The sequence below is a fragment of the Leptopilina heterotoma genome, unplaced genomic scaffold (genome assembly GCF_015476425.1).
Source record: "Leptopilina heterotoma isolate Lh14 unplaced genomic scaffold, ASM1547642v1 Lhet_82, whole genome shotgun sequence".
NCBI classification, from domain to species: Eukaryota; Metazoa; Arthropoda; class Insecta; order Hymenoptera; family Figitidae; genus Leptopilina; species Leptopilina heterotoma.
In genome coordinates this window covers 704,389-731,033 of record NW_025111187.1, presented here as the reverse complement: position 1 = coordinate 731,033, position 26,645 = coordinate 704,389, and the positions used below count along the sequence as shown (strand labels likewise).

The 26,645-nt window shown below is 25.0% G+C and overlaps 3 protein-coding genes and 1 long non-coding RNA gene across 6 annotated transcripts; all 4 read left to right on the top strand.

The window, feature by feature from the left end:
* Nucleotides 1–17,644: 17,644 nt before the first annotated feature.
* Nucleotides 17,645–20,284, top strand: LOC122511437 (glycine-rich protein DOT1-like). 2 transcript variants are annotated; one of them, XM_043626652.1, is made up of 3 exons: nucleotides 17,645–17,777; nucleotides 19,013–19,546; nucleotides 19,577–20,284. In XM_043626652.1, exons 1-3 carry the CDS (start codon nucleotides 17,735–17,737, stop codon nucleotides 20,173–20,175), a joined length of 1,176 nt encoding a protein of 391 aa, XP_043482587.1. In that variant the 5' UTR covers nucleotides 17,645–17,734; the 3' UTR covers nucleotides 20,176–20,284. The 2 variants fall into 2 exon arrangements, with proteins under 2 accessions (XP_043482587.1, XP_043482586.1); XM_043626651.1 differs by having other exon boundaries at nucleotides 19,013–20,284.
* A 670-nt stretch (nucleotides 20,285–20,954) lies between these two features.
* On the top strand, nucleotides 20,955–22,396 carry LOC122511440 (keratin, type I cytoskeletal 9-like). The gene is made up of 2 exons (XM_043626655.1): nucleotides 20,955–21,109; nucleotides 21,634–22,396. Exons 1-2 carry the CDS (start codon nucleotides 21,067–21,069, stop codon nucleotides 22,281–22,283), a joined length of 693 nt encoding a protein of 230 aa, XP_043482590.1. The 5' UTR covers nucleotides 20,955–21,066; the 3' UTR covers nucleotides 22,284–22,396.
* A 331-nt stretch (nucleotides 22,397–22,727) lies between these two features.
* On the top strand, nucleotides 22,728–23,800 carry LOC122511439 (N66 matrix protein-like). Of its 2 annotated transcripts, XM_043626654.1 has the most exons (3): nucleotides 22,728–22,856; nucleotides 23,027–23,530; nucleotides 23,600–23,800. In XM_043626654.1, exons 1-3 carry the CDS (start codon nucleotides 22,817–22,819, stop codon nucleotides 23,755–23,757), a joined length of 702 nt encoding a protein of 233 aa, XP_043482589.1. In that variant the 5' UTR covers nucleotides 22,728–22,816; the 3' UTR covers nucleotides 23,758–23,800. The 2 variants fall into 2 exon arrangements, with proteins under 2 accessions (XP_043482589.1, XP_043482588.1); XM_043626653.1 differs by having other exon boundaries at nucleotides 23,027–23,800.
* A 364-nt stretch (nucleotides 23,801–24,164) lies between these two features.
* Nucleotides 24,165–25,022, top strand: LOC122511441. The gene is made up of 2 exons (XR_006302519.1): nucleotides 24,165–24,618; nucleotides 24,891–25,022. It is a non-coding gene; the product is annotated as an uncharacterized LOC122511441 (long non-coding RNA).
* Nucleotides 25,023–26,645: the final 1,623 nt, after the last annotated feature.

Genomic DNA, 26,645 nt, shown 5'->3' with positions numbered 1-26,645 from the left:
ATAATTATTATATTGAATCAAAATTTTACCAAATTTGACAAAAATCAAACCAATTAATACCAAGTAAATATTGTATTGAACCAAAATGATAACAAATTACATAAAAATGATACCAATTTGAATTAAATTGATACCAAGTTCGGTCAAATTGATACCAAAAAATTAAAATATTAAGTCAAAATGATACCAATTTAGATAACAATGAAACCAAATTGAATCAAATTGAAACCAAATTGGATCAAACTGATAAAAATCTGGGCCAAATTGATACCAATAATTATTATATTGAGTTAAAATGTTACGAAATAATTAATATATTGAATCAAAATGATACTAAATTAGACAAAAATAAAATCATATTGAATCAAATTAAAACCATATATTAATAACAAACAAGAATTGTTGTCTAATTCAGTATCATTCTGATTCAATATAATAATAATTAGGAATTAATTTGACAAATCAAATTGAATCAGATTAAAACCAAATTCGATCAAATTGATAACAAATAAATATCATATTGAATCATATCAATTTACATAAAAATGAAACAAATTGAATCAAATTAAAACCAAATTGATATAACAAATAAAAATTATATTGAATCAAAATGATATCAATTTACATAAACATTAAATTACATTAAATCAAATTGACACTAAATTGGATCAAACTGATACCAATTTGAGTCAAATTGACACCAAATATTTATTATATTGAATCAAAATGATACTAAATAATTATATTGTTGAACCAAAATGATACCAATTAAATACAATATTAAATCAAAATGATACTAAATTAGATAAAAATTATACCAAATAATTTTATTATATTGAAACAAATCAAAATGATATAAAAAATTATGTAAAAGTGAAACACAATTGAATCAAATTGAAACCAAATAAATCAAACTGATACCAATTTGAGTCAAATTGACACCAAATATTTATTATATTAAGTCAAAATGATACCAAATAATTATTATATTGAAGCAAAATGATACCAAATCAGACAGAAATAAAACCAAATTGAATCAAATTAAAACAAAATTGATAACAAATAAACATTATATTGAATCAAAATGATGTCAAATTACATAAAAATGAAATCAAATTATATCAAATTGACACCAAATTGGATACTAAATAATTATATTGTTGAACCAAAATAATATTAATTAAATATAATATTGAATCAAAATGATAATAAATTAGATAAAAATTATACCAAATAATTATTATATTGAAACAAATCAAAATGATATCAAATTATGTAAAAATGAAACAAAATTGAATTAAATTGAAACCAAATAAATCAAACTGATACTAATTACCTATGGTCAAATTTATAACAAATAATTATTATCATATTGAATCAAAATGATGCAAAATTAAATAAAAATTAATCTAAATTAAATTAAATTGAAACCAAATTGGATCAAACTAATAAAAATGTGGGGCAAATTGATAATAAATAAACATAATATTGAATCAAAGTGATACCAAATTAGATGAAATTGAAACCAAATGGAATGAAATTGACACCAAATTGAATAAAATTGGCATCAGATTAAAACAAATTGGCACCAAATTGAATTAATTTGACACCAAATTGGATTAAATTGAAACCAAATAAATATTATATTGAATCAAAATAATTAAGTAGATGAAAAAGAAACCAAATTTTTTAAAATAATACCAAATTTAATAGAATTGATAACAAGTTTTATTAAATTAATAACAAATTGAATCGAACTGATACCAAGTTGGTACAAATTGTTACCAAATAAATATTAAATTGAATCAAAATGATACCAAATTGATTCAAATTGAATGAAACTGACACCAACTTGAATTAAAGTGGCAACAAATTGGATCAAATTAATACCAAATATTTATTTGGTACAAATTGGATCAAATTAATGTCAAATATTTATTTGGTACAAATTGGATCAAATTAGTACCAAATATTTATTTGGTCCAATTTGTTGCCACTTTGATTCAATTTGGTGTCAGTTTCATTCAATTGGTTATCAATTTGAATCAATTTGGTATCATTTTGATTCAATTTAATATTTTTTATAGATGTCACTATTTGCTGATATACTCAAAATCTTCTTTCATTATTAAATATTATATTAATTCAAAGTGATACCAAATGAGAAAAAATTATCAAAATAATAATACCAAGTTGGAATGAAATTGATTCCAAATTGGATCTAAATATAGAATAAGTAATCTATTGAAATTCATGTTAAAATTCTATTGAATTATTCTAGCGAAATGCACTATATATATTTTATACAGAATCGAGTATTATAAACAATATATTAGAATCATTCTGGTAAAATTCTATATAAATTTTTTTAACTAGAAAAAAATAAATTGGGACAATCTTGACACCAACAGGAAAATAATTAAAGAAATTTAGTAAATAATGAAATATATTATATATATTTTTTCGATACAATATTTTATATATACGTATGATTTTATGGACTCGGTCTCTAAAAGTTTTTGTTCACTTTTTCCATCTTCATGGCATCGTAACATGAAAGCGAATCGATACCTTTTCGTTATGATTAGAGTGACTTTTTCTTCGAGAGGAAAAAAAATGTAGTTCGCCACAAAAAAAAAAGAACCTTCCCTTAAAAAATTCATTTTGGCGTAGAAAAAACCGCGAATCGAATAAAAACCCAAAGGATAATCCGATATGGTCTGTGACGATTTGGCCCACGAACGGATCATCATAAAACATATACTCTCGATATATAGTCGTCCGAGAAATAAATAAAAACCATTCGATATTAAATAAAAACTCTACGATATTTATATAAAGAAACAATTGTTTTTTGCTTTTAAAAGAAAATTACACTTTTTAAAAAATCGAATAAATAAACAGAATAAAAGATGGAATAAAAAATAGAATTAAAAACTCACCCAATTGATGCTGAGTCTCTGTATTCCGGAACATCTGAAAAAAAAATTCCATTATTAGAAATTATCTAAACTCAGAGAGAGAGAGAGAGAGAGAGAGAGAGACTTCATCAAAATACGAATAAATAATATTTATATTTAGGAATTAACTTCTGGAAAGTGTGACGGAATTTAAAATAATCCTCAATAAGTGTCGTTTTTATAAAGACGCGCGGTAAATAAATATGACAATATTTTTTGCAATAAAGTGAAAGAAAAATTGAACATTTTACTGAGAGAAAAAGAGAGAGAGAGAGTGAGAGGGAGAGCATACAACGATAAATTGAGTTCTTCTGCATATGAACTTGATTCTAAATTAAGATCAAGATCTTTAAGAAGAGATAAGTGACTAGCCGCACACTAACCACATCCGTAATCTTAAAGGAATTAATTTTATATTTTGAAATATATTCCTGTTTTTATCAAAAAAAAAAATTCTTTTTCTCCACATCGAAATCAAAAGAAATCTCGACAAAAATATTCCGAAAGCAATATTTGCAAATAATAATACCTAATTGAGTGAAATATTTAAATTTCAAGATTTTATTTATAGTTCAATAATTTAAGGCATAAATTAACAATATCTGTGTACACAATAATATAAGAATTTCTGAATATATAAAAAAAATCTAATTAGTTAATATTCATTTACATGCAAGTCCACCAATTTTTATTTTTATTCCTCCCATCCTATTTGTATTTTTATTCCATAAATGTAAATTGTATTGACAAGAAATTTTTGAAATAATGATAAATTAAAAAAATTTTTTTTTGAAAAATAAAATTATATTGAAATAATGACAATGGAGATAAAAATTTATTTTTTTTTCAAAAATCCGGACCAGCAGAATACTGCGAATGGCAGATATTCTTTTGATCAAGGAGAACATTTTTTAATTAGATTCGTATTTAATTTGAGAGAATTAATTTACGAGAGAGTGAAACTTGGTTTCAACAGATATTATGCGATTACATTTTTAAAAAGATTAAAATCAGATTGTTAATTGAAGGCACCGATGAAAAGAGAGAATTGGAAGAATTTTTCCGAATTACAGATCTTAAGATCGAAACTTGATTTTGTGGGAGTCAGATACAGAACTAGGCATGCGCGGGTATAAAATCATGGCCGTCGGGTCCAGTTCACCAATTGGAGGCGTTTACTCAATGCAGAGAAACTTGTATAGGTTCGGCACTCAATACTCTTCCTTGGAGTTGGCAAAATATTTTCATTTCAAATATATTTATCTTGTAGTTAGGTAAATTATTTATTAATGGTAAATTTTTATTATTTAGGTAAATTTAAATAAAAATAAATGAGAATTACTTTGAGTTAAATAAGTTAAAAAAGTTGAATACGTTAAATAAGTGAAGTAAGCTAAATATAAAATTCTTATAAGAATTTTGAATGCATCATTTATTACAATAGAATTTTCGCCTAATTTTACAAATTGTTCTTTGGCTTAATATTTACTTCACTATTTTTTTATTATGCCGAACCGTTATTTACATTATTTTTATTTACCTTATTGTTACAATGGACTTTTCGACTAATTTTACCGAATTTTTTTTGGCTTAATTTTTATTAAACTATTTTTTATCATGCCGAACCATTATTTATCTTATTTTTATTTAATTTATTTGTGGACTAACATTTATTTCAGTATTTTTTATTAAGTCAGTGGGATTTTCACCTCATTTTACCGAATTCTTTTTTGGATTACTTTTTATTCGATTATTTTTTATTATGCCGAATCAATGTTTACCTTATTTTTATTTAACTTATTTTCAGACTAATTACAGGGTTGCCACGCTTTTGCTCATTTCAAATTCCCTGACTTTTCCATGTTTTCCAGATTTTTAAAACTTCATTTATATTTTACAAAATTTTTAATTCAAACCTTTTTGAAATTAAACAAATTATAAAAAAAATTGTTATAAAACATAAAGAAATCGATCACTCCGAGTCTTCGACTCGGAGCAATCGATTTCTTTATGTTTTATAATAATTAAAAATTACTTTAATCATTTCAATTATTCAATTATTGTTTTCCAGAATTTTTAACTAAAATTCTTTTTTACATTAATTATTATTAATAATTTTTGAAACATTTTTTTGAACATTTTCAATTCCTTTTGTTTACAATTCAATTTTACGAAATTTCATCGATTATTCGGAAATTCTTCAATCAAATATATATTAGAAAATAAAAACTTCAAATAACTTAAAAAAAATTCAATTGAACTTTTACAAAAAAATTAAATCTACACAATTTTAAGTTAAAAGTATGAAAAATTCAAACATTCAAAGATTATAATTTGAAACCTTTTAAAAACTCAATTATTATCTAAAGTTTTAACTAAAATTCATATTTGAATCAATTATTATTAGAAAATTCTACGGCAATTCAATTATTTAAATACAAAAAAAATAATTTATTGAAGAATTAAATGTTTTTTAAAATTGAACTCTCATTTAAAGAATTTTATCAACAAATTTTTAAATAGGTAATTAAAATTCTTTTGAAGAATTTCAATAAAATTTTTAAGAATAATTTCATTTTTCGAGAAATTAGATTAAAATTTATTGTATTAAAAATAATTGAATCTCTGTAAAAAATTTGATTGAATTAAGAAACGTTTTTGAAAATAATTAAAATGACAAGAATTTTATTACAATTTTTGAAAATAATTTGAAATATTGCCAAGATTATTATTAAAATTTTTTAAAATAATTGAATTTTGAAGAAAAATTGTAATATTTATAAAAATAATTGAAATTTTGACAATAAATTTTTTAAACTTTTGATCGTAATTGAATTTCTGCGAAGAATTTGATTACTTTTGAAAATAATTGAATTCTTGAGACAAATTTTTTTATAATATTTTTTTTTAAATACCTAATTATTTTTAATACAAAAATAAATAATTTATCGAATAATTGAATGCATCTTAAAATTGAATTCTCATAAAGAATTTTATGAACAAATTTTTAATTAATTGAATTCTTTTGACGAATTTTAATAAAATTTTAAGAATAATTACATTTTTCGATGAATTCGATTTAAATTCTATCAAAAATAATTGAAATTCTGCAATGAGTTTTATTATTTATGAAAATAATAATTGAATCCCTGTTAAAAATTGCATTACATATTTATAAAAATAATTGAATCTCTGTAAAAATAAATTGAATATTTTTGAAAATAATGGAATTATTGCAAAGAACTTTATAAAAAAATTTGTAAATAATTGAATTGCTGTGAAACATTTGTTATTTATAAAAGTAATAAAAAGGTTTGCTTAGAATTTCATCAAAAAATTTTTAAAATAATTCATTTCTTTTGGAAAATTTTATTAAAATAGTAGATATATTGAAAATCATTGAATGGAGAAGAATTTAAAAAAAATTGAAATTATAAAAAAGAATTTCATTAGAATTTTTGAAAATAATCAAATTTTGGAGAGAAATTTTAATATTTATAAAGATAGTTGGAATTTTGACGATAATTTTTTAAAACTTTTGACCATAATTGAATTTCTGCAAAAAATTTAATTACTTTTGAAAATAATTGAATTCTTGTGATTAAATTTTTTAATAATATTTCTTTTTAAATACCTAATTGAATTCTTTTGTGAAATTTTATTGAAATAGTGGATATTGAAAATAATTGAATTTTGATAAATTTTAGAAATTAATGAAATTTCTACAAAGAATAGGAAGGCATTTTAAAATAATTGAGTTTCTTTGATGAGTTTTAATAAAATTTTTAAGAATAATGACATTTTTCGAGAAAAAAATAATGACATTTTCCATTAAAATTGTGTTAAAAATAATTGAATTAAAAAAGTTGAATTAAAAAAATTGAATTAAAGAAAAATTAGATTTCAAGAATAAGCACAATAATTTTAGAAAACAATAACTTTCCAGGATTCCAATCAAAATTTCCTGACTTTTCCAGGTTTTTTCAAGGTTTATAAAATTCCCTGACATTTCCAGGTTTCCAGGTTGCGTGAAAACTTTGTTTTGTCTAATTTTCAATTCACCTAAATTATGTTTGAGAAAATAATTATTTGTCTAATTCTTGTTTGGTAAAATCTTTTTTTGACTTATTGCTTATTAAGCCAAATAAATATTGAACTAATTCTTGTTTCGTTTACTTTTATTCACCAAACTTTTATTGAGCCCAATAACATTTTCAAATTTCTTGTTTTTTCACCTAATTTTTATTGAGCCCCATAACAATTTCCTAATTCTTGTTCGCTTTCTTCACCTTACTTTGCAGTGGTATCATTATTTGTCTACTTTTTTTGACCTAATTTATTTGATCTACTTAATTGACTCATTAATTAGTTTAATTAATATTTATCTAATTTTTGTTTACCTTGTTTTTTGACCTCTTTGCTTTCGAGTTGGATTACTACCTAATTTTTTTGTCTTTTTCGACCTAAATATTTCTGAAGCCTAATGCTATTTCCTCTTTTTTTTTGGTCCTAATTATTTAGATCTATTTCTTTTTTTGTACGAAGAAGTTATACCAAATTTTTTGTTTGTCTTCTCATTGACCTATTTCCCGTTTTTTTCCTATTATTATTCGCCCATTTTCTTGTTTACCTAAATTTGGACTAATTTCTCATATACAGTCTAATCAGTATCTACCTAGAACTTTTCTTTTTCTTAACTCTAATAATATTCAGCATGTTTTTTTCCCTCAGAGCAAAATAACAAAAAAAAAAAAAAAATTCCCTCAAGAAAAGTTGAGAAATAAATTTTATCTCAAGATTTTGAATATAAATTTTCCCAAAGGTCATTTAAGATTCTGAAGTTAAATTATTTCCTCCCTCCTCTTCTCCCACTCACTTCCACTGAAATATAGCCGTAAATTAAGAAAATTTTGTAGAAATTCAGCGCATGGCATTTTCAGCGAGGGCCAGATGTACTTGAAAATCTTAAGCTGGAGAATAATAACAGTTTCTCATAGTTTGGAGAGTCTGAGGGAGAGAGTGAGAGAGAGAGAGAGAGAAAGAGCTATTGTTACGAAACTCCCGCAAGTAATATGCAGTTTCCGCCTTCTGCGCTTTCTCTCTCTCTCTTTCTCTATGTATTCTTTGCCAATTCCCTCTTTTGTAGAGGCAAGATTTTAAGCCCGGGTGAAAAGTGGTGTGGGTGGATGTATAGACGCTTTCGGGGTGGAGTTTGAAAAGGACCTCTAGCCTGGATGCCAGGGATGTCCTGCTTTTCCAAGAGGTCCCAATGGATCCTGAGAGAAAGAGCAATGTACAAGAGTTTTCCGACCCCCTAAACACTGGAAACCCATTTTCTACCTATTCATATAGACTGCTTCAAGTTTGTATACGTATATATAGGTTTGCCAGTCATGAGAGACCGAAGCTATACTCTCATAAATGTTTCACGAGTTCGGAGTAGATACTTAGTGTCTGCTATCATTTATATGCTATCTCTACTTTTGCTTATGGTTCATTCTTCACTCATTTGTCACTTTTCTCTAATTTTAATAACTTTCAAAATTAGTTATAGTTAATCTTTAATGTCCGAGATTTTTTAAAAAACTTTAAAAATTATTTTCAAATCTACTTTTCAAACTTTTAATATTCAGTATATGTTTTTTTAGTAATCGAAAAAAATTTCTTCTATAAACAAAAATTATCAGGGTTGCAACAAATATTTAATTTTATTTTTCCCTGATTTCCAGACAAAATTTTCACTTTTTCCCTGACACTAAAGAATATAATCTGATTCACTCCAAAAATTATTAGATACTCAAAAAAATGATCTATTACATTTATTTACAAATAAATAAATTTATAATAAAATAAATAAATAAATTTCTTAATTGTAAAATTATTCGAAAACATCGATAACTTCTTTTTTAAATAAACATTTAATCATTATTATTTTCCCGTAGGAATTGAAACTCTTCAAAATCATTCAAATTCAAACCTTTTTGAAATTCAACAACTTATAAGAATATTATTACAAAACATGAAGAAGACGATAACTCCGAGTCTTTGACTCGGAGTTATCGCCTTCTTCATGTTTTGTAATAATTTAAATTACCATAAAATTTTTGAAAAAAAAATTTAATTATTTACAAAAATCCTAATAAAATCCTTTTCAAGAATTCAATTATTTTTAAAAGTCGTAAAATTTCTCACAAAAATTCAGTTATTTATAAAAAAAAAAATGTAATAATATTCGTTGCAAGAATTCAATTATTGTCAAAAATAATAAATCAATTATTCGGTAATTCATTTTTTAATTAATTTTTATTAGAAAATTCTAGAAGAATTCAATATTATTTAAATTAAAAAATAAATAATTTATTAAATAATTAAATGTTTGTTAAAATTGAATTCTCATAAAGAATTATATCAACAATTTTTTAAATAATTAAATTCTTTTGACAAATTTTAATAAAATTTTTAAGCATAGTTACATTTTTCGAGGAATTTGATTAAAATTGTATAAAAAATAATTAAAATCCTGCGATGAGTTTTATTATTTATAAAAATAATTAAAATTTTCCAAAAAACTTTATTAAAATTTTTCTAAAAAAATTTAATTTCGGAGAAGAATTTTATTATTTATAAAGATACTTGAAATTTTGACAATAATTTTTTTTTAAATTTTTGAACATAATTGAATTTTTGTGAAGAATTTTATTACATTTGAAAATAATTGAATTCTTCCAACGAATTTTATTCAAGTTTATAAAAATAATTGAATTCTGAAAAAGAACTTCGTTGAATTTTTTTTTAAATAATTGAATTCTTGCGATGAATTTTATAAAAATCTTTTTAAATAATTGATATTTTTCGAAAAATTTTATGAAATTTTGTATTTTAAATAATTGAATTCCTGTGAAAATTTTATTGCTTATGAAAATAATTGAATTATTTCGAAAAAATTTACTACAAATTTTGTAAATAATTGAATTCTTATGAAATTTTCCAAGATACTTGAAATTTTGACAATAAATTTTTTAAATTTTTGAACATAATTGAATTTCTGTGAAGAGTTTTATTACTTTTGAAAATAATTGAATTCTTTCAACGAATTTTATTCAAGTTTATAAAAATAACTGAATTTCTGTGAAAAATTTTATTACTAATAAAAATAATTGAATTCTGGAAAAGAACTTTGTTGAATTTTTTTTTAAATAATTGAATTTTTGCGACGAATTTTATAAGATCTTTTTAAATATTTGATATTTTTTGAAAAATTTTATAAAATTTTGTATTTTAAATAATTTAATTCCTGTGAAAATTGTATTGCTTATGAAAATAATTGAATTATTTCGAAGAAATTTATTACAAATTTTGTAAATAATTGAATTCTTGTGAAATTTTTTATTTTTTTTTAACATAATTGAATTTCTGTCAAGAATTTTATTATTTATATAAATAATTGAATTCTTGCAACAAATTTTATTCAAGTTTATAAAAATAATTGGATTTCGGTGAAGAATTTTTGTTATTTATAAAAATAATTGAATTCTTGAAAAGGACTGTGTTAAATTTTTTTTTAAATAATTGAATTCTTACGACGAATTTTTTAAAAATCTTTTTAAATAATTGATATTTTTCGAAAAATTGTATGAAATTTTGTATTATAAATAATTGAATTCCTGAGAAAATTTTATTACTTATGAAAATAATTGAATTATTTCGAAGAAATTTATTACAAATTTTGTAAATAATTGAATTCTTGTGAAATTTGCCAAGAATTTTATTAAAATTATTAAAACTAATTGAATTTCAGGGAAGAATTTTATTATTTATAAAAATAATTTAAACTTTGAAGAGAATTTAAAAAAAATTTTTGAAAATAATTCAAATTTTGTCAAAAATTATATTAAAATTTCTGAAAATAATTAATTTTCAGAGAAGAATTATTGTATTATTTATAAAGATAATTGAAATTTTGACGAGAAATTTTTTAATTATTAAACATAATTGAATTTCTGCGAAGAATTTTATTATACTTTTGAAAATAATTGATTTTCTGAAATCATTTGTAACTTCTCCAAAATTCAATTTGTTTTTTTTTAAGTATTTTCATAAGAATTTGAATAATTAAAATTTTTCAAAAATCTAAGTTCTTTAAAATTACTAATTAAATTCAATTAAAATTTTCTAAAATTTAACGCTACTTTTTAAATTTAAAAAAGTAGTTTTTGAAAAACAACGTTTTTAATTTGCTAAATTCTTCACATTTCACAGAAAGAATAGAAAGAACCCTAAAAAGATGTGGAGCGCATGCGCCTTCTTCTTCTTGTTATGTGCGCATATGTGTGCGCAGCCATTGGCCTTGAAGCGCATGCGCCGATTCAGTCTCTCCTTCTCGCTCTCATTGCCCCACTACTGCGCGCAATCCTAAGCGCATGCGCCGTATGATGGAGGAACTTTTACCATACTCGTCATTAAAAACGATTTTTTTTTAACGAAACAATTTTTAAATTTTAATTATAAAACAGAAGAAGAAGAGAAAAAAATGCATAAAACCTCTCGTTCCCCTTTTTTTTAAAAAACTAAAATGTCGATTGTAAAAAAAGTTATTTAGTTTAATAATGACACTAATGCAGAACATGCAAATTTTCCACGTTGGATTAGAAACCCCCTGGGAGGTGGGGGGGGGGGGGGGGTAATATATGAAAAGATGCTTCTGAAGTAACACACGCTTCGTTATACAAAAGCACCATGCTGTGTTTGAAACTTCGCTTATACAACTTCACTCGCACTATTTTGCTTGTAAACTCTGAAACTCGAGATCGTTAACCGTTGGTCTACCTTAATCAGCTCAACATTGCTATGCAAATAAGGCTAAAATTCGTCTTTTGAAAATGAAACAATTTCAAACACTATGGTGCACATCAAAAATTTTCCGTCCACAAAAAAAAAAGTATTTTTCTTTCTATACCACTCGAGAAATTAATTCCACATCTAATGAAATATTACTATTCTCAAAAAATTCAGAAAATTAAATTTATTTAAGAAAATTACTCGAAAAATTATTAATTAAATAATAAGTAATTTAGTTAATTTATCTAATAAGTTATTTTCTACAATTAATATTTCTTCTGATTTCGAAATTATCACGAATGTACATAAAATATAACGAAAATCGTGAAAAAACACTGACAATGAAAATGTCAATTAAGAATTTTTTTTCCACAAACTGATAAATTATGTTTTTTTTTTGTATAATTCTTGTCACCGAATAGTTTTTTACACAATAAAACAGAAGAAATGATAAAAATTGTTGTGTACAACTATCTTGAGTTATTTGAATAAACCATTTTTTTTAAAAATAAAGTTCGTGCTTGGGAATTAATGATTAACCTCGGAAAGATCATATATAATCCTTGAAATTTTTCTTTCGTTCTTTAGAATTACTATTTTCCTGGCAGTTGAAGATTCTTTAAATTTAATAAATAAAATGAATTTTTTTCACTTGATGTTAAAATGGAAAGTGCATTGCTTACTTTTAATTGTATTGGTACAATTAGGTGAGACTATGTTTTTTACAGTATGTTAAATTTAAAAATAACTAAAAAAAATGGTAAATTACAAATTTATTTATAATTAAAAAATTTTTTTAAAAATTTGTTTCAATTACTTTCTTAATTGATTTTTAAAATTATTTTTGTATTTAAATTGTTGATTTAATAGTGTAATAATTGATTTAAAAATACTTTTATGTTACTCATTTAATTATTTTTTCTACTTTTAATGATTCTATTTTACTTTTCTATCTTATTTATTCTATTTCATTTCTTCTTTTAATTATTTCTATTATTATTATTATTTATTTTATTATTTTTCTATTTTACTTTTACTATTTTATTTATTTTCTTTTACTTTTTCTACTTTTTTATTCTCTACTTTTTTATTTTATTTTTTCTACTTCATTTATTTATTATTTTCCATTATATTTTTTCTACTTTAATTTCTCTGCTTTATTTATTCTTTTTTATTTTTTCTACTTTATTTATTCTCTTTTTATTTATTCTACTTCATTTATTTATTACTTTCCATTATACTTTTTCTACTTTAATTTCTCTGCTTTATTTATTCTCTTTTATTTTTTCTACTTTATTTATTCTCTTTTTATTTTTTCTACTTTATTTATTCTCCTTTTTTCTACTTCTTTATTTAATTTTTTTATTTTACTTTACAAAAATTATTCACTTTATTAAAATTCTTTATTCTATTCTATTCATTTTACTTTTATTAATTACATTATTTTAATTATTCAGAAAAATAAATTTGTTTTTTAGGAAACTGTCAGGTCTACGATCAACGTAAGTTCGATGATAGAGTGAAAATATTTTTCTAAAAAATTATCTATGCGGTTTAAAATTTTCCTTTTTATTAAATGATTTCATATTTTCAATACTAAATAATTTTCAAAATCAACTTGCTTATAATTTCATTATTTTGCAGAATATTATTATATTATTAATTTGTTAATTAATAATTAATTAAATAGTACTAAATAATGTTAATTACTTAAATATTACTAAATAATATTAATTCATTAAATATTACTAAATAATATTAATTCATTAAATATTACTAAATAATGTTAATTACTTAAATATTACCAAATAATATTTATTCATCAAATATTACTAAATAATTTCAATTACTGAAATGTTACAAAATATTAATTAATTAAATATTACAGAGGGACTAATTTATGGTTCAAGTCTTCCTAATTTATCAGGACAATCAAATGGTTATTATAATAATAATAATAATGTTTATTATCAACAACTTCAACAAGCTTTACGAAATATTCGTAAGTAGACAAATTTAAAAAAAAAATTTTAAACTAGAAAAGAATTTATTATTTGGAGTCTTTACTATTTTTTTACAGAAGCAGCCATGGCCTATATACAATCATTCGTACCGTACGGTACATACTGATGACTTTAAAAAAATCCACCAATTCTGAAATAATCCACAAGAGAAAAAATAAAAAAAAATATTACTTAAGCAATTAATTGATAAAATTAATCAAGAAATTATTATTTATTAAGAATTATTAGAAATATGTATAAAACATTTACGAAACGAATAAAAATATTTTATAAGTGAAACAACATTGAAAATTTCTTCTAACCTCTTATTTTCAACTTTTTACAAAAAACTGTTATTAAATTCTGTTTAAATTTTTTTGAATTTAATTAATTTACGTTTTCCTAATTTTTTTTATTGTACGAACGAAGGTTTTCTTTGTCTACTGAATATATTTACTAATTAATTAATAATTAATGAATAATGATAAAAAAGAAAAAAAAAAAATTTTTTTCTAGAAAATTTACAAATGAAAGAAAACTAGATTATTTATTTGCAAAATTAAACTTGGACCTTCGATATGTAAAAACGAGGCAGGCTTCTGAATGAAAAATACAACGAAAAAAAAAATGAGGGAAAAAAATGTTAAATTTATGTATAAGATTACAGACAAGATAACTCAGCGATAAACTATATTGTTTATTAATATCATCCAGCTTCATTTAATCTAACTACTACAAGTTTGTTATAAAATCGTCCGATATTTCTCGCAGAAATATTATATACCTTGAATGTACGCAATTTTTTTTTCCGCATCTGATGGTACATACCAAATTACAACACACGCGGAACGAAGGGAACTAAACTTGTTTTTAAGGTAAAATTATATTCTTCTTTTTTTTTTTTTTGTCTAAAAATAAAGTACCGCGCCGGTGAAAAGTAAAAACCGAGAGGTTTCATTTTGCAAATTAAAACCGTTGGTGTGTAAAAACGTTTGTCCCCCGTTAAAAACAGTGGGAGAAATTTTAATGAGAACGTACATTTCACATACACATACAATACAAAGATATTGTAAAATTAATTTAAATAAATTAAAAAATTTTAAACAATTTGAATTATAATTTAATTCGTTGTTTCATTTTATTTCGTTCTTAACGTGTTTTTTTGTGTATAAAAGAAATGGAAAAAAAATGAATATAAAAAATTTACATTTTCTAATAGTATGTAGAAATTCTTTGCTGTTTGCAAATATCAATTTAATTGGCTCGGAGATTTTACATTCGTTGTCTTCGTCAATTTTAAGCGGCATCAAAATCAAAGAAACATGAATGCGACATAATTAGGATAATTATTATATAAATCGCTTCGTTTGCATAAACAAGTTTAAATTGAGTTTTAAAGAAAAAAAAAAAAGAAACCAGGCAGGCTTTGAAAAAAAATTTCTTGAAACATTCTAATTTTTTGTCTATCTTATTTTTGAGTTTGTATTTGTCATTGATTATTCTCGAATAAATTATTAAATCGACGCGTCTGCTCTTGCATGTCCGAAAAAAATTATAATCAAAATATAAATTCCGTCCGGAATAAAAATTAATAAAAAAAAAGTTCTAACTGGAAATTTTAAAAGAGTTGCGTTTACAATTTTCATAATTAGATGAACTTCAAAAGATTTTAATTTAAAATTGTTTAAAATTTCAATTTTTTAATATACATATTTAATTAATTATTAAAAATAATGAATATATAGAAGAATTTTAGTCAAAAACACTTTAAAAAATGTAATTTTGGAGAAGTTACAAATGATTGCAGAAATTCAATTATTTTTAAAAGTAATTAATTAATAACTTAATTCCTGAAGAATACTTAGAAATTATTTAGTGAATAATTTTACTTCAATATTTCAAAATTAATTGCATTTCAAAAGAGTTGCGTTTACAATTTTTAAAAAAGGTTTCAATTTGAAATTTTAGGAAATTTCAATTTTTAATTAATTTAATTAGAAATTGTAAGAACTGATTACAGAAATTTAATTATTTTCAAAAGTGATAAACTTCTTCACAAAAATTCAATTATGTTCAAAAATTTTTTAAAAATTTTCATCAAAATTTAAATTATCGTCATACATAATAAAATTATTCTCTAAAATTCAATTATTTTTAAAAAATTGAATGAAATTCTTGGCAAAATTTCAATTCTTTTCTAAAAATTTTCCTCATTTTAATTATTTTTTATATCTACTATTTTGAAAAAAATTCCCGATATAATTCAATTATTTTTAAAAAAATTCTTCTTAAGAATTCAATTATTTTCACAAATAATAAATTTTTTATGGGAATTCAATTATTAAAAAATTTTAGAATAAAATTCTTCGCAAAAAATCAATTACTTTCATAAATAATACAATTTTTCTCGGAAATTCAATTATTTTAAAACATTTTGAAAAAATTAAAAAAAAAAATTTGGTCACATTTCAATTATTTTCAATTTTTTAATGAAATTTCTCGATAAAATTTAATTATTTTAAAAAAGTTTTAAAAAATTCTGAGAAAATCAATTATTTAAAAAAATTGTAATAAAATTCTACTCAAATATTTAATTATTTTCATAAATAATAAAAATTTCATAAGAATTCAATTATTTACAAATTTGTTTATAAATTTCTTCGTAATAATTCAATTATTTTCATTAATAATAGCATTTTTTACAGGAATTCAATTATTTTTATAAATAATAGTATTCAACGCAGAATTTCAATTATTTTTTATACAATTGTAATTGAATTGCTCGAAAAATGTAATTATTTAAAAATTTTTTTTTAAATTCGTCGAAAGAATTTAATTTTTTAAAATTTTGTTGTAAAAATTCTTTATGAAAATTTAATTTTAAGAAACATTCAATTATTCAATAAATTATTTATTTTCGTATTTAAATGATTGAATTCTCATAGAATTTTCTAATAAAAAATAATTTAAAAATGAATTTCAGTTAAAATTTTAGATATAATAATTGAATACTAAAAGTATTGTAGCATGAATTTTTAGAAATAATTGAATTTTGAAAAGGTTTCTAATTAAAATCTTTGAAAATCTTAATTTTTCATACTTTTAACTAAAAATTCTGTAGATTTAATTTTTCTTGAAATAGTTTATTTGAATTTTTTTCTCAAAGAACTTTGTCAGAAATTATTAAAAATAATTGATTGAAAGAAGAATTTTAAATCAAGTTATTGATGTTTTCGAATAATTTTACAATTTAAGAAATTCGTAAATAAATGTTATAAATTTTTTTTTTTAGAGTATAAAATCATTTTCAAAGTGAATCAGAATATTCTTTAGGGCCAGGGAAAAATTAAAATTTTGTCTGGAAATCAGGGGAAAGTCAGGAAAAAACAAAATTAAACTTTTGTGTCAAATCTGTTCAAAAATATTTTCCATTATGATTAGTGTTTAAATTTTTATAGAAACGCGTATGTAAATTTGAGAAAAATATATGAAATAAAAGAATAAATAAAAACAAAAATGAAAAATAGAAAAATAAAAAATGAAAAACAAAAAGAAAAAAAAGAAAAATAAAAAAATGAAAAGATAATGCAATGAGGAAGTATAGAAACGTAATATTGATAAAAAATAATTATACGCTTGAATTATGGATTTTTTGAAAAATAAACTTTATACTATTTTGTATAATTATCATTGTTTGAAGTAACACAAAAGACAAAAAAAAAAAAAAACTGAACTAAGGGAGAGGAGGAAAAAGTTGATTACGTGCGCACATGTTACGTGCACTAGAATTAATGATTTTGTTTCCTCTTTTATAATCAGCTTCCTTTTATAATAAGATTCAAACGTCTGCATCAGTTCAGTTTTTTTATTCGACTGTTGGAATTGTTTAAAAATTTGAAGAAAAAAAAGGAACGATAGAAAACCATTGTTATAATGAAATTAATATTTATTAGTGTAATTACACTTGTTACGTTTGGTAAGAGACTTTCAAGATTAGATTAGATATATTAGAAATTATTCGCCATTGTTTGTTAAATTCGTTAAAATAATATTGATGTCAGTAGAAATTACTAAAAAAAAATTAACAAAATAATAGAGAAAAATAACAGAATTTATAAAATGCTAATAAAAACAACAACAATAGTAATAAAAAAACTATACTTTTCGTTTTTGAACCTCAACAAATATAAACTAACAGTAAACGCAAATAAATTTTTGTAATTTGTTTTATTTCTAAATATTGTAAAAAATTTTTTTTTATCTTTTTTATAAATATTGTAAGTACCGTTAAACGGGGAAATTATGGAACAAAAAAAGCTATTTTTTCAGTCTTTTCTTCACAAAAAATCTAAATTGTATAAAAAATATTTCTTAACTATTCAAATGTATTGTGGAAATTTTTCTGAAGATTTAATCTAGGTTTCATTAACAAAATCATCAATAATAAAAAAAAACATTTGAAAAAATATTTTCAATAACAATGGAATGTAACAAAAATAAATATTTTAAACTATTTTCGTATAAAATACTTAACCCCATCACAGCCCAGTGAAAATAAAGTTTTTGTGCCACAAATGTTCTAAAAAATTTTTTTTTTAAAAAACAACATTGTCAAATTCAAAATTCGAAATGGCAGCTTCAAAATGGTTACCAAAAAAAAATTTCATTCGTTAACTTTAAAATTTTTTTTGTCGCAATTTTGAAGCCGCCATTTTGAATTTTGAATTTTCAACCACGGATTTGGATTCAGTGACCCAAAAAACATGTTTTTTGTATAATATGTTTTTTGGGTCACTGAATCCAAATCCGTGGTTGAAAATTTAAAATTCAAAATGACGGCTTCAAAATTGCGACCAAAAAAATTTTAAAGTTAACGAATTAAATTTTTTTTGGTAACCATTTTGAAGCCGCCATTTTGAATTTTGAATTTTCGACCACGGATTTGGATTCAGCGACCCCGAAAACCCCCGAGTAGGCATTTTCAGGCAGATTCGTTAACTTTAATATTTTTTTGGCCGTCATTTTGAATCTTCGACAACGTATTTGGATTCAGCGACCCCCAAACTCAACATTATTTTAGTAAATTTATTTACAATATTACAATAAAAAAAAAATATTGACCTATTTTTCCCGACAGTAAAGAACTAATCTAAAAATTATAATAAGAATGAATAAAAATTCTGATCTAAACATATGATTTGTTTTTTCTAGGTGATCTAAATGGGCAAGATGGTCCAGAAAATGGAAGAAGACGAGGTCCACCTGGCAGACCAGGTGGTCCACCAGGCGGGCCAGGAAATTTAAATGATGGATTTCAAATGCAAAACAACTCAGGAGGTGTAATAATGCCATTGCCTCCAATGAATGGCGTGAACGGTGGGCAAAGTGGGCTAGGTGGTCTGATAAGTGGACAAAGGAATTGGTTGCAATCGTTGAATGGTTCACAGGAAGCGTCAGGAAGTGAGAATGATTCTAGTGATCAAGGAATGATTGGAGGATTCTTAGGACAGCAAGGTGGGCAAAGCGGAGAGTTGGGCATGCCTTTTGGACTCGCAGGAGGACAAAATGGTCAAAACGAAAATGGTCCAAATGGTTGGTTCGGTATGCTGAATGGTACGCTGGGAGGACTTGGTGGGCAAACCGGGCCAGGTTGGCAGACACCTGGGGATATGACAGGAGGTCAAAATGGGCAAAATAGTGGGTGGGCTGGTCAAGGAGGTCAAGGTGGAGGTTGGGGAATGGGAGGAGGGCAAAATGGGCAAGGTGGTATGGGAGGAGGACAAATTGGTCAAAATAGTGGGTGGGCAGGTCAAGGAGGTCGAGGAGGGCAAAGTGGAGAGTGGGGAGCGTCAGGAGGGCAATATGGTCAAAATGGAGGGCAAGGAGGTCGAGGTGGAGGTTGGGGAGGACAAAGTGGCCAAAGTGGAGAGTGGGGAGCGTCAGGAGGACAATATGGTCAAAGTGGTGGGTGGGGAGGTCGAGGCGGAGGGTGGGGAGGGTCTGGAAGACAAAATGGGCAAAGTGGGCAAGGCGGAGGGTGGGGAACGACTGGAAGTACGGCAGGAGGACTGAATGGCCAAGCTGGAGGTTTGGGAATGCTTGGAGGTATGTTGGGCAGACTTGGTGGGCAAAATGGAGGGTGGGGAATGGCAGGAAGCACGCAGGGAGGGCAGAGTGGTCAATGGAACGGTTTAGGAACGTCAGGAGCTCAAAATGGGCAGAGTAGAGGCTGGGGTAGGACTGCAGGACAAAGTGGGCAAGGTTGGGGCTCAGGAATGTATGGAGGGCAAAATGGTGGATGGGATTCGCAAGGAAGTGCCTTAGGGGCTAGCTGGAATATGCCTTGGGGATCTAGTGGCCAGGCAGTGATATAAAATCGTACCAATAACGTTAAGTTCAAAAAATAAATTGAAAGAGATAAATTATGCAAAAAAATATAGTAAGTAAAAAAATATAACAAGTGAAAACAATTTTTGTGAAAAATTAAGAATGTAAAAAAATGAAATATGTAAACTCAAATAAAGATTTAAAAAAAAGTAAATTGGACATTAACGACCTATATTATTAATCCTATTCCAGAGAAATTGTTAGAGAAGACTTCGAAGAGATCTAACTTGAAATTCGCCAAATAGAAAAAACTTATCACCATCTAAATTGTCAAAAACAAAATTTACTAATAATTTTAATTTTTTTTTCAATTCCTTATCTTACTAAAATTATGTAATGAATACTTGCTCAAGCATACCTTAAAGTTAATTTTAAAAAATCTTTTAAATACTCTTACTTTTTGTCAAAAAAAATAAAAAATAATTAATTTCACGATTTTTTTTTGCATAGGCACGTGTTAGAACAAAATAATTGTTACACAACGAAAGACAACAGCGAATTACGAAATTCAATATTGACATACAAACTCTACAATTTTTCTCTTATGAATTTCAAAAAGAAAGAATTTTAAATAATAAAAGGAACTTATTGTTCCAAAGAAATAGTAGCTTTTGTTACTATTTTTTTTCGAATTTCTGAAAAGAAAATTTTTAAATAATAAAAGAAACTTATTGTTCCAAAGAAATAGTAATTTTTGTTAAATTAAAAAAAGAACATTAACATATCAAGGGCTGGTAACGTGTCCCAGAATTAATACTTCTGCTTCCGTCAATATTTATAACAAGCTGCGAATTTCTACATCACATCAGTTTTCTAATAATATCTGTCTAAAATTATTTTTACTATTTGGTAGAAACTAAAAAAACTACCTCATCACGATGAAAATAATATTTCTTTGTCTGATTACACTCGTTGGTATTGGTAAGAAACTACGATTTTTTAAAAGTCTAATGCATCAAAAATCGATTTTCGATTAAGTTTAATTCAATGTTCCTTTGGTTCACTGAATTCCAATCTTATGTAAAAATTTAGATATTCAAAATGGTAGCTTTAAAATTTTGACCGAAAAGTTATTAATTCATCAAGATTAGAGGTGGATTCAAAATTTTCTAGATTGACATTTTTAATTGTTAAACAATTAAAATTAAATTAAATACAGATTCGAATTCAGCGACCTAGAAAACCTCTTGAGAAAGCACATTTCCGATTCGAGTTTGACTTCATTGGCAATAATTTTTATTGACTTTTTTGTTTTAACTTTGAATTTGAAAATGGAAGATAAAGTGAAAATGAAAGTTGACTTTAATGTCAAAGTCAAAGCGAAAGTCAGAATAAAAATGCATGTTAAAGTCAAACTTAAGGTCTTTAGAGTCATTGTCCATCTAAGTGGTCAAATATTAAAATATAATAACTGCTTTATGGGTAAAAACATTTACTTCTTGCAGGTAGCTTAACCGCTCAAAATGGTGGAATGTCCTTTGGAATGCAGGGAGGATTTGGTGGACAAAACGGTTCAAGTGGGCAAGGAAGGTCAGGTGGGCAAGGTGGACAAGGTGGTCAAAGTGGAGGAATGGGAATGTCAGGACAGGGAGGACGAAGTGGAGGAATGGGAATGTCCTTCGGTATGCAGGGTGGATCAAATGGCTTAAGTGGTCAAGGTGGTCAAAGTGGGGGACAAGGAGGACCAAGTGGAGGAATGGGAATGTCAGGACAAGGTGGTCAAAGCGGAGGAATGTCAAGACAAGGTGGTCAAAGTGGAGGAATGGGAATGTCCTTCGGTATGCAGGGTGGATCAAATGGCTCAAGTGGTCAAGGTGGTCAAAGTGGGAGAATGTCAGGACAAGGTGGTCAAAGTAGAGGAATGTCAGGACAAGGTGGTCAAAGTGGGGGAATGTCAGGGCAAGGAGGACGAAGTGGAGGAATGGGAATGTCCTTTGGAATTCAGGGTGGCTCAAACGGCTCAAGTGGTCAAGGAATGTCTGGTCAAAGCGGAGGACGAGGAATGTCAGGAGGGCCAGGTGGACAGGGTGGGCAAAGCGGTGGATTCAGTATGCAGGCTGGTGGTTCTGGTGGCATGAGAGGAGGTCGAAACTAAAACCAAAATATTATATTCACAGCTCTTAACTATTATAATATTGGCTGTAGAAAAACTTATAAATTATAATAAAGATCATTGAAATTTAATAAAGAGAATTTAATTTCGTCAAATTTTTATTGTATTATTAAAAATTGACAAAATCCCTAAGTCAAATTAAGAACGTTTGTTTATGTGATGTAGTACTCTCGACAAATTAAGAATCAAGAAAAAATATATTTAAGATATAGAACTGATTTTTTATTTTATTTTTTTAACCAAAAGTTTCAAAAGAGTACAATACAATTTTCATAAATTAAAAAGAAACTCTATAGTAAATAAAGAAATAAAGAAATAAATAAATAAATAAATAAAGAAATTCAAAAGAACCTCAGGTAAATAAATAAAAAAGAATATGACGTCAATTGTAGTTTGAAGGATATAACGTGCTCTGGAATTAATTCAACATTTATATAAAATGCCACAAATTTTCTAGATTCTTCAATTCATTTAGTAACCTGTTCTATTCAAGTATACGAAAAGTTTCTTTCAAAATGAAATTGATTCTCATCGGTCTAATTACCTTCGCACTTGGTAAGATACTATCTCATCATCATGAATAAGCTTAAACAGACATCTTGTTAATTTTGGAAATTTTAAAGTTAAATATTTAGTTTCAAACCAAAATAAAATGAGTGCAAGTTTCAAATTTTTGTCAGAATTTTCAAAAAACTTTTTAACAAAAAAAAATCCCTTTTCTATAGTTGGATTATGCACGGAAAGAGTTGAGGCCCGACCAGGTGGATATGTAACACAGAATTGGCAAAACGGTTCCAATAATCAAGGACCAAATAAAAATGGGCAACCATGTACTGTATGTGGACAAAATTATCCTACAAGACCACCACCACCTCCTCCACCAATGAAAGGTGGTTGTAACCACCAAGGAGGTCCATGTAATCAAAATGGAAATGGTGGACCATCCAACAAGGGTTGTTCAAATGGCAATTCCAATCCTCCGGGAAAAAATTGTGGACAAACTACTCCATGTGGTCGACCAGGACATGAACATCCAGGTGGTCACGGTGGTCAAAATAATTATGGAGGCAATTCGAACGTGAAAAGTGGGCAAATAGGTTATGGAGGTCATAATGGATATCCTAGTACTACTCCATGTGGTCCATCAGGACATGGTCATAATGGTCAGAATAATTATGGAGGCAATTCGCAGATGAAAGGTGGGCAAACAGGTTATGGTGGTCAAAATGGTCAGTATAATTACGGAGGTGGTTCGAACGTAAAAAGTGGGCAAATAGGTCATCATCATCATCCAACAGGTGGGCAAGGTGGTCAAAATAATTACGGAGGCAATTCGAACATGAAAAGTGGGCAAACAGGTTATGGAGGAAACAATAACAATGGTCAAAATGGCAAAGGAAGTAAATGTGAAAAATGTGGGCAAGATAAGCAAATAGTATACACTATGAATTATTAAGTAAAGAGGTAAAATAATTAATAAACAATTCCTACCTTCTGTATATCTTCGTTTCATTTTTTAAAAAAACAATATACTACATTTAGTCTATGTTACAACTCAAAAATACCATTTCCAAACTAAAATGTTTTTCACAAGATTTTCGTTAATTAAAAAATTTTTATATTCACAAAAACACTAAACTTGAAATGAGAATTTCAAACAACAATTTTGACAATAATTAAGAATCAAATAAACAATAAAATTTTAATAATGAAGTTTTAACAATAAAAGTTCAATAATGAAATTTTAAGACTAAAATTTTAACAATTATATTTCAACAATAAAATATTAACAATTATTTTTTAATTTTCCCAGAATTTTTCACGAAACAATATTGTCAATTCATAGTTTTTTTTTAGTTTTTTCATAATTTTAATTTATTTTCAATATTAACAATAAAATATTAACAATATTTTAAATTTTTAACAATAAAATTTTAACAATAAATAATTATCTTTTAAACAATTTTGAAAATTCAGTGTAACAATTCTTGTTTGGAAATTCATTCATTGCATGATTTCGCATCTTAACTACTACATTGTTAATTCACTTCTATTCAACAATGATTTTCTCGATTTTAATTTGTAAAGAATAAAAAAAAGTAAATTCGTAAACAAAAAGTGTTTATCTCTTATCGTGCATTGGAATTAATTTGAGACTTTTATTTCAAATGGTATAAAAAGTCGAAAGAAATTGATTCCAATCATCAGTTCTCTTACCACTGTTAACATACTACAAAGTTTTATTTCAACTCAACGTGAAAATTCGTTTTCAAAATGAAATTGACAATTACGAGTCTAATTGTTCTTCTCGCTCTCTGTAAGTTTTTGATTCAATTTTTTATAAAGAAACATTTTTTTAATTTAAAAAAAATTAAAAACAAATTTTAAATCTATGAAAAAGTTGTTAAAATTAAAAAAGTTAAATGATTTTCGAAGTTAATAAAATATTACAAATTAGAGACTTTGAAAAAATAGTAAATAGAAAAAATATAAAATTATATTATTAACAAAAAAAATAATAGTAAAAAAAAATTTTTTTAAAGGAAAAACGTTTCATCTTCTTTATAAAAAAAAATATATTTTTTGTAGTTGGATTAAGCGCAGCTGTTGATCAAGTAGGCGAAATGAATTGTAAAGGCAAAGGCAAAAAAGGAAAGTAAAATGTCTGCCTAAAGAAGACTATAATTTTTGATGCTTTTTAAATTCAATCTAAAATTTAACTAAAAATTTTCACATTGTACCATCAAAAAATAATGAAACCAGTAATCTTGCAAATAATAATAAAATTGTAACATTTTGAAAATCTTAAAAAAAAATTTTCTGTGATTATTTATTTTCCTAATTTCCCTATAAATATAAAAATAGACAATCTTTCCTGTCGAAAGTGTTCCTTAGGGACAGGATGAAAAGAGGTTTCGCAACGTGTTTCAAAAAGGGTTGACGAAAACGGTAACAAGCTTATTTCAACGATTGCTGTCTCTGACACTTCGAGCAAAAGAATAAAAAAAAAAAAATCGAAATCTCTCGGGAGTCCCGTCGAGCGTGTCCAACGTCAGCCATAACTGACGCCATTGGCAATGCGGTGGCTTTCGTAAAACCGTAGAAAGTAGAGTAAAAAAACATTGATACCTATCCCTTTTTACAAAAAAAAAAAAAAAAAAAAAAAACCGACCAAAGTTCTTCAAAGTAAGAGTAAAAACTCGTTCTTGCATCGCGGAGTCTAGAAACTTATTCATAATATGATCCCGTTAGGTTACCATTCCAACAACCTTTTTTTTGTACATTTTTTCACCCTTTGAGTGGAAAATTTCTTTTTTCGAAAAATGAACAGAATTTTATTTGTGAGCTTTTTCTTCAGTGAATTACTGTTTTGGAAACAAAGTTAGATTACTTTTTTCTTAAACTAATAACCAACCCTAATTCGTAATTAAATAGTAGACTGAAAAAAAAATTTATTTTATTCAAATAACCGATTATGATTGTCTAAAATAGTTTTATTATTTATATACTTGAATCAAATAAATATTTACTTGAATCGAATAATTCTTATTTAAATCAATTAAAATGTATTTGATTCAAATACGAAAATTATTGGTTTAAATACAATTTAATTGACTTAAATAAAAATTATTTGAGATTGAGTGAAATAAATATTTCTTTCATTCAAGAAAATATTTATTTGACTCAAGTAAATATTTATTACACTCCAGTAAATATTTATTACACTCAAGTAAATATTAATTTAATAACAAACAAAGAATTTGTTATTTATTAATCAAATTAATTTTTCAGTGTAATTAACCTAATAAATTTCGTTTAAATTACAATTTGTTTAATCAACTTTTTCCAATTAACAAATTCCAAATATTAAAGTTTTATAACCAGTCTCAAGTTCAAAAAATTTTGTCAAAAAATTAATATAGGAACAAACAAATTTTTTTTTGTGAAAACTTACTAAGATTGTAAATTTATTCAGACGCTCGATTATATAATTCCACTTTTTCTTTCAATTTTTTTTCAATTTCATTTTCACTTTTACAGATTTTCATTCTCACTTAGACACTCATCTTCACTTTAATAGATTTTTTTCACTTTTATTTTCACTTTGGAAGTGAAAACGAAAGTGAAAATCTAAACAAAATTACCTAATCTACACCCAGAATGAAATAAAAAAAAAAAAAAAAATTGAAGTAAAATTTCCGGAAAAATCATTTGTCAAATAAAACTGAAAAAGTTAAAAAAAAAAGTTTCACTTTTCGAGAAAAAGGAAAACTTTTAAAAATTTCAAACATTTTGCCAAACAAATTATTACAAATAAAATATATTCTTCGGATAAAAATTAAA